Below are 9145 nucleotides of genomic sequence, written 5' to 3' on the forward strand. Positions count from 1 at the left end.
GTCTGAACTGGGGCCTTGTCATTGCCCACAAAGGGATCCTCAGAAGATCCCAAGCCCAGTAGACCTCAGTGTCTTCATCTATAAAATGGGTTTCACACACTTTTGGTTGTAGGAGTGGTGGAATGGAAGAAGTGTACTGCAACACCTGGCAGAAAGCCTGACACATATTGAATACTTGCTGATAAGCAGCTGGTTCTCGTATTACTTTTGCTCTGGATACTACCATGGTTTTCCTATAAAATTTGTGTGATTTCTCCGGGAATTTGCATCAAAGTAGAAAACTGAAAACATCATGCAAAAATGCTACTCAGTAAACATTCCCTCTGTATATTCTCTCTAGTAGGATGTATTACTTGATTTGATGTTGGGGAGTGTTTTCTTGCTAGGAAAAACGAACTCACTGCTTTTGGAATTTCAGTGAAGAACCATACACACCTCCCTGCCAGCTTCTCTTCTACTGTCACTATTTTCAATATCACCCTCACCAAAAGTCTCGCCTGGGGGCTCACAGGCCTCTATGACAAGGAGGCCTAAAACCCTGGTCATTTTAGTGGCCAGGCCAGCTCAGCACAGATATAGCTCCATGAAGCTTCAAGCTAAATTACACACCGTGACATCAGCAGCATAAACTTCCTTTGGAAAAGAAAGGTTTGAAAACTGATCCTGTGTCAGTCCTGATGTAGGACAGGGAGAGCCTTCTCACAAACTCTTAGAAGGCTCCCGGGAGCGAGAAACTTTTGGTCAGTCAGTCACGGGATGACTTGTGTAAGAGGCCCGTGCCATTGGGCAGATTCTGGTACCTATCTGGGAAGAGTTTGGAGGCAAAGTGGACTCACGTGGAGAAGTTGTCCTCAGGGAAGCCAGTCAGCTGTGGCAATGCAAGACCCTGGAAAGCGGACAAGGCCACCTGACTGGGGAATTGACAGCCTCACTTAACCTGAGAGTCTCTCAGGAAATCCCTTCAGAGTCTGGGGATAAGTTCTCTTGCATAGGACCACTGCATCTCAGGGTCTGGCCCTGGCCACCATGCAGCTGCATTAAAATCAGCTCCTGCGGAAGGAACTGCAGTTACCCAAGCCCCTAACTGCCACGGTTCAGGGCTCTCCTGTGGCTGCTCTCCGCTAGACCCCACCCCTCACAGTGCCTTTTACTTGACTTCTAGGACCCTTGAGAACATCTCTCTGTCTTCGACATTGGTGGTACTTGTAGACTCCCCCGTCCTGTGGGGAGGGTTGATCCTGCTCAGTGTAATGTGCTCATATCTCCACCACAGACGCAGGGCCCTCAATGGGCACATGTGCAATGAAGGACTGCTGGACAATGGGTCCGTGAACATATAGGCTTCTTTACTGACAGTAAATTTCCCCCATATAATTGAAAAAACAAAGCATATTCAGCTAAACATATAGCTTAATTATAAAATAACACAGAGAAAAGAAACCAAGTACTGCTTTTTACCCTTATGTCATCTCCGTCTAACTTGATGCACTCTTCTCACCCATTTCCATGGAAATTCCTATTCCAAAACTATAGTATCTTCTCCAAAATAAAATGAAAGTTTTCCAAATTGGTTTTACACAATAACAGTCTTACACATGGAATGGAAGAACAAAATTCCCGTATGATCAATATCACACAAAATCATATTCACATCAGAAATCACGACAAATTATCAGTATCGCAAAACTGAAAACACACGTGAGATCCACATCATTATTCAAATAAGATGCAAAAGTTATGCCAAACTTGCAAAAAAGGAGCGAGACTTCAAAAAGTCATAAAGAAAAGACATGTCCTCATTGGGTGTGGCAGCACACACCTGTAACCAAAGCACTCAGGAGGCTGAGGGAGGAGGATCACCATGAGCTGGAGGCCAGCCTTGGCTATATAGTCAGTTCAAAACCCACCTGTACTACACAGTGAAACTGTCTCAAAAAAAGCCAAACAATTAAAATCAAACCCTACCTCAAAAAAAAAGAAAAAAAAGACATACCTTTTCCAAGTAACCCAAAGGGAACAGGAACCAAGATGGTATGCATGGCTCTTTATGCCTCCCCTGGACCTGTACTACTTTATTACACATGGGATGGGAACTAAGGTGCTGATGCGGTTAGGAACATCTGCGGTCCCTGGCGTGTGCCTTGCCCCTTCATTGACCCGTTTCTGAGGCATGGGCAGCCTCTTCCTCCTCTCTCAAAGCCTCTGCATACAGATGTGTGTAGGACCTGGGATCTCTCCTATTAACCTTGGCCAAATGCTCCAGCACTTTCATCTTGCTGGTTTCAGCATGGGCCCTTGGACCCCACAGAAACTCATAGCAAGCAGGGTCGCTATTGGGCACCTGCCGATACTCTAGATACCCTTCCTGCACCAAATCCTCAGTGACAAATTTCCAGGGCTCCTCAATAACAAAGTGATCCTTCTGGGGTAACACTTCCCTTGCTCTTAGGAATTCCTTTATGTCCTCCTCGCTGGCACAGTTCCCCTTTAAGAAGATGATAGTCAGGATGTCAATCAGTATGTGCAGTCGGGAAATGCACCGGCAGTCATCACTGAGTAGCCCCTTGTACGTGAGGCCCAAGAGAGGCATAAGGACGTATGTGTGGCCATGGGGATCCACCCCCCTCATATCAATGCCAAAGCCCAGACACATGCTTTCACAGAGTGTCTTGAGTATTACAGGGTATTGCTCATGGTTGTCATGGCCCAACCCATGCAGTATTTCTGCCTTGGTGATTGGCTCCTGCTTTTGATACTTCAGGAGCAGCACTGGCAACAGTCCAGCTATCTCGTCATCTAGGAACACATGGCACAAGAACTGCAGGACTAGCACGTCCTGGGAGGTGCGTAGATCCTCCCCTGCTTCACTGCTGCAGCACTCACTGGACTGGCTCCTCTGACTGGAGGCCATGGCAGTGGTGCAGAGAAGAGGCCCTGAGGGTTCTGGGGAAAACTTGGTGCCCTTGCCAAAAGGCACTAGCCTTGCCCTACCAGAGATTTGAGTACTGGCGGGAGAGGAGCCTGAGGAAACACTGCACAGGGCAGTCCCTAACTTGCTGTGCTGTTTCCTCTGACCATGAAGAAGTTCCCAGGTTCCTTGGGGACGCCAAGAGCGTGGTGGCAATGATTCAGAAACCTGCAGGAGAGAGGAAGACTGTGAGCGTTCTTACGTGACAAGAGCATTCTTGTGAGCTACCCCCAAGGCCCAGTGCGGGTCTTGACTTTGAGTGCTGCTCACAGGGTCCTGTCCCTCTAGAATCTGGGACAGAAAGTCAGACTGCTTCTCAGGGTGCAGCTGAATTGCAGAGGACAGGCCCTAGAGCAGACCATAGGATGCGTGAGGCCTGGGCACAAAGATTCCCATCTATCCTTGGGTACGTGGAGACCTAGGTACACACACAGGGCATTCACCTCACCTCGACTCTTGGGCCCCTGTGCTTTGTTACCTGGGGACACTGCCCCAGACCAAGACCTTCTCCGCCCATTACTGGAGCTCTGGTAAGAGGGATGAATGGCCCCTCAGGCTGAAGACCACAAGCACCGTCCTGGTCCTCCAGCTCTCACAGGATAGGGTTCGCTAGGGTTTTTGTTATTCCCACTGTTTGGGGTGAATGGCCCCTTCTACACTCACTCAGGGCCCTCAACACTCCGTGAGCAGGCCTTGGACCCCAGCGTTTTGTTGGCCTGTGGTAAACTCTCAGAAAAACGCTTTCTCCCTGATAGGGAACAAAAGGCAGTAAGAGGGATGTACTTCTGGACACAGCTGCCTGAGGGCAACAATTGGAGGTAGAAAAAATCATTTGGGTCCTTATGCCCTAGGAAAAATGGATGTGAGGTCGACCTGGCTGCAATGTCTGTCACTCCACTGATCACCAGGGTTGATTCAGCTGATCTAGGCGGGTGTCCCCTTCCTCCCTCAAGGCTCCATGTGCGTCCCTCCGGAAGTTGCATGCTCGGTCAAAGAGGATGACCACCCCCGATAGAGGAGGATCGTTCCTCAGTCAAGGGTATATGAGTACCTGTGCTCCCCTGCTAGAACCTCCAAACAAGCTCTCAAAGAAAAGGTATTTGCGCCATCTTATCTTGATGAACATTTAGGTCTGGGACTCTCCCTGCGATGACCTGGATCCACCTTCTTTAAAACATGGCCCTATCTCTGTGAGACACTCACAGAGGAAGTGAGGGGAAGCCAGTCCAGCTATGTTGATGAGATGTGACAAAGGGACAGGCTGAGGTTGGGGTGCTGTGCGTTCTGCTCACAGGGCTTCCTCTGCCTCAAGTAAACCCTGGGTAGGCCCTGGATTCCTACTTCTGCTGTCTGGATTTCAGCTCCTTTGTACCCAGCCTCCACCTCACTGAGAGCAACTCTGCAAAACAAAGAGAGCTGACTCAGCCCGGCGGCCTTTCCGGGCCTTCCTGGCATGACCAAGGCTTGAGGGAATGCATCTGTGGAGCAGCCGCTATCTGTGTTGTGGGCAGGGAACCCTCAGTCTTCCGTTAGGGTCCTCTGCTTGACTCTTGGAAGATGTGAGAAGTGTTTCCTGATCAGGTGGGGCTCCCTGTGCCAACCTGAAGACCCCACCTCAGATCAAGTCGTTCAGCTCCTTGAGGTGTCTAGGATGCTTGAACAAGTGAGCAAGCACCCATCCTGCATGCCTACATGAGGGCACCATTTCCCACTGCAATACCTATGCTTATCTCTCCTATAACGCAGGACCCCTGCTATGGTTTAAGTCTAGATGTCCCACAAAACTTCCATGGGATGACAGGGAGGAGAAGTTGGAAGATGATAGAACTGTGGGGCTTTTACTGTATTGTTAGGAGGTGGGGCCTCTTAGGAAGAGGAGAGTCACTGTGGGTGTGACGGGGCTGGTTTTATCTTCCCCCCTGCCTTCTTTCTTTGCTGCGTGCTTTCTGTGGGATTTGTGCTCAGCTTCCCTCCCCCCAGGCCCTTCCCCTCTGCTGTTGTGCCTTGGAGTTAGCTGGCTGTGGCAAGAGATGTCTATACATTGTGAGCCCCAATCAACTTTCCCCCCTTAAACTGCAAGTTTTGGGAGTTGTGTCTCAGCAATGGGATCACAAGTAAGATATTCCTTACGTGCTTCTGTAGTTTATCCATCTTTCCCCAGTATACACCTCCTCTCAACTCCCTGATGACGCCCCCTTCCTGCTTGAGAAAGAAGCGAGCATGCTGCTTAGGACCCTCAAGGGCTGACCCAGGCAACAGGGAGACTCTGTTGGTCTCTTTTTTCCAGACAGCGGGCACCCCCACTCCTAAGGCAGAGGCCATATCTTGAGTGTGTCAGCTTCTGGGGTCCTTCATTTACTAAACATACGCTGCTCCTTTTGCTGACTTGTGATCTCCTCATGGACCAAGGTCTTCACCTCCCTCAGCGCTCCCAACTGCTATCACTTAGCAGAGCTTCAAGGAAGCTACAAGCAGTGCCCCAATGGGAAATTTAGGCTGCAAACAGGGGAAGTCGGGCTCTGTGGGTACATTATTGTTGTGGGTGTGGGTTCCCTAATAAACCTTCAGTGCTGGAAAATAGCTGAATGTTGAGCAATAGCAATTCAGCTTCTCCAAGATTCAGAATTGAGACTCTGCAAAATCTGACTTTGAGCAGGGGGACAGGATATATCTCTGGTAATCCAAAAGGAAATGACAGGAAAAATAAAAACTACAGAGAAGTAGAAGAGACTGACTATAATGCAGAGAAGGAAAAACAAAGAAGTGCATTGACTTTCTACCCATTTCTGTCTCATGGGAAAGGGCCTGAATCTGGACAAAGAGGAACCTGTGCAATTGCAATAGGTCCCATGTAGGAAAGGCACTGGTTTAATGTTTATACTTAAATGGCAGATTTCTACTCTGTGGTTCATTATGGTATGTAATTGCTACTACTTGCATTTTAATATACAACTTGTATGGTACTGCAGTAGCCGATTTCCTTGATGTTGCCAGGGTAACATAGTAGTCACTATGATGGGTTTTTGCTGTATGACAATACCCAGATTAGTTTGTGACATTAACAATACCTGGGTACCTTCCCAGAGAACTTGTTGTTGGGCCAATTGCACATTATCTTCCTCTCCTAAATTAACAGGAATGGTCATACCTTAGGGCATAGAAAGAGGACTGCAGTTAGCTATGTCCAAAGTACTTCAGTGAAAAGCAGATAAACTGAACAGGTCTTTATCCTAGGAACAAAGTCTTTCTATTGTAACTATGGTAAACTTCAGCACACAAAAAATAAAATATGAGAAAACAATGGTACAAAATGTCTCCAAAAATTTCTACCTAGCCCTGATTCAATCCAAGGGTTTCATAGGGAAGAAAAGCATAAGCCATGTACCCAAAAGGTAACAGAGGAGTTCACAGAAAAGATCAAAGATGTGCTCAGGAAAATCATGGAAGATACAAACTGATAGTTAAAAGTGGTATCCAAAATGGTCAGGGTACTTGCAGAAAACATTAATAAAAAGCCAGCTGAATTAAATAAAACTATACAAAACATGAATGAAGTTTATAAAACAATCAGAGTGTATGAGACAGTTTCAATCAGAAATCTAGGAGATTAAATGTTATATTGAAATTGTGGGTAGCAGAATTGATTACAAAGACAAAAAATTCCAAATAATCCAATATCAGTTAATGAAACTGGATAATTTATGTTAAAAACTGTCAACTAAGAAAAGCCCAGGTACCAGTGGATTGAGTCTTGAATTCTACAAGAAATTTAGAGAAGTTCTAATGACAGCAGTCCTCAAACTCTTAAATGAAATTGAAAGAGAAGCAATACTCCCAAAATTAGTCCTTGGAAGCAAGCACTAACCTGATCCCAAAAGTAAAAACGGATGCAACCATAAAAGAGAGCTATGGGTCAATCTCTTTAATGAAGATAGATGCAAATATCCTCAATGAGATACTGCCAAATAGAATGCACCAATTCCAACTAACGTTCATTCAAAGGATACAGGAATGGATCAACATGCACAAAACAAAAATGAGCAGAAGGAAGGACAAAAATTATAAAAAATTCTTAATATATGCAGAAGAATATTTAGTAAAATGCATCATCAATTCATGAGAAACATCCAACCTAACATAGGTATAGAAAAACCTAAACTCAATCTGTTAAAAGCATCTATGACAAATCAGTGGCCAAATTCATATTAAACAGGAGAGAAGTAGAAAGCTTTCACTCTAAAGTCAGGAACAAGACAAGAATGATTGCTGTCACCAGTCTTGTTAAACACAATTTTCAACATATTAGGTAGAGCTATCAAGCAAAGGAAAGAAATTAAAGATATATGAATAGGAAAGGAAGAATTAAATTATCATAATTTGCAAATAACAAGGTCCTCTACATTACACACGCCAAAAACTCCAACAAAAGACTCCTGTAATTAATAACCAAATTAGGTAGTATAGCAGGTTACAAAGTAAATGCACAAAAATCAGTATCATTCCTGTAAAACAGGAGCGAACTTACTGAGAAAGAAATGAGGGAAACTATAACCTCCACAGTATCAACAAGAAAAATGAAATACTTAGGAATTAACCTAACCAATAAAGTGAGAGACCTCTAAAATGAAAGCTACAGTAATGTGAAAAGGGGGATTGAAGAGGGTGTCAGAAAATGGAAAGATATCCCCTGTTCCTTAATAGAGAGAACATAGTCAAAATGGTCATACTTCCAAACTTTTATCCAGATTTAACACAATTCCAATGAAAATATCAATAGCATTCCTCATAGAACTCGAAAAAGCAATCGTAAAATTTACATGGAACCAGATGTGACTTAGAATGGGAAAAGCAATACTGGGCAACAGTGACATTCCAAGGGTCATCACAATCCCAGATCTCAAGCTAAATTACAAAGTTATAGTTAAGAAAACAGCATGGTACTGACAAAAAGCAGTCTTCTGCATCAGCGGAACAGAATACAGGGAACAGAAACAATATTCAGCAAACTCATCTACATTATTTTGACAAGTGGTCAAATTGTTTCCCTGGAAGAAAGACAGACTAATAAATAATGCTGGGAAAACTGGCTATTCACAAGCCAGAGACTGAACCTGGACCCATGTCTCTCACCATGCACTTAACTAAAATCAAAATGTATCAAGTATCAAAATATTAAAACAGAAGCAATCTGCCAGATGACAAACTAGGTAATACTCTAGGAGACATAGGCATAGGGAAGTTCTTAATGAACAAAAACCCAGGTGCACACTAAATAATATCATGAATCAAAAAATGAAATCATGCTAAATTTAAAAACATCTGCACAGCACAGGAAACAATCTGTAGAGTGAAGGGACAGCTTTAATGGGACAAAAATTGGCAGGTACTTCTCAGACAATGGATGAATGTCAAGAATATATAAATATCTCAGAATATATAAATATCTCAAAACATTAGGGCCCCCATATTAAAATATTCACTCAAGAATGAAACTCAGAAAAAGAAGTACAGAGATTCAGTAAAATCACGAAAAAATGTTGAACAGTTCTGGCTATTAAAAATGCAAATTAGAAGAACAATAAAATTTCATCTCACTGCATAAGAATGGTTATGGCCATCTTCAAACAATATTTGAAGAATTTAAATAAAAAATGTCATGGGAATTTCAATAGAAAATTTGTTTAACCTGTGGTTCACTTTGAATAGTATTTACAATTTGTATATTATTATTATTATTAAGTTTATTATTAAGTTTATTGGTACCATTTAGATATACATAATGATCACATTCATAAGAAAAATATATTTAAAATTTTAGTAAATAATCTTCTTAACATATTGTATTTACAAAAATGGTGTCGTAATTTATATTTTCTCATTCTTGCATTTAATATTGGATCATAAAGAGTTTTTCAAATAACTCTATGTAGTTCTGGCATATGTTCTGCATATAAACCTATCTGCAGCTTACAAACTCTATTTAAAATATTCAATGGTGGGGCTGGGGATTTAGCTCAGCGGCAAAAGCGCCTGCCTGGCAAGCGCAAGGTCGTGAGTTCGGTTCCCGGTACCGGAGAAAAACAAACAAACAAAAAAAAAAACCCTCCGGGGTGGGCTGGCCAGGGAGCTGTCTCCCTAACCTCAGGGTAGGATCACAATTGTCCTGTTAAACTGCCT

At 43.7% G+C, this 9145-nt stretch overlaps 1 protein-coding gene across 1 annotated transcript in view; it reads right to left on the bottom strand.

Moving 5' to 3' along the window:
* Positions 1-2149: 2149 nt before the first annotated feature.
* LOC102025265 (melanoma-associated antigen 10-like) overlaps positions 2150-9145 on the bottom strand; it is a 24994-nt gene continuing 17998 nt past the window's right edge. Inside the window, exon 3 of the mRNA XM_013505527.1 lies at positions 2150-3136. Within this exon, the coding sequence (XP_013360981.1) occupies positions 2150-2911 (762 nt within the window). The 5' untranslated portion in view covers positions 2912-3136. The remainder of the gene's footprint in view (positions 3137-9145) is intronic.

This window comes from Chinchilla lanigera, unplaced genomic scaffold, assembly GCF_000276665.1.
Source record: "Chinchilla lanigera isolate Chin_1 unplaced genomic scaffold, ChiLan1.0 scaffold00097, whole genome shotgun sequence".
Lineage (NCBI taxonomy): Eukaryota > Metazoa > Chordata > Mammalia > Rodentia > Chinchillidae > Chinchilla > Chinchilla lanigera.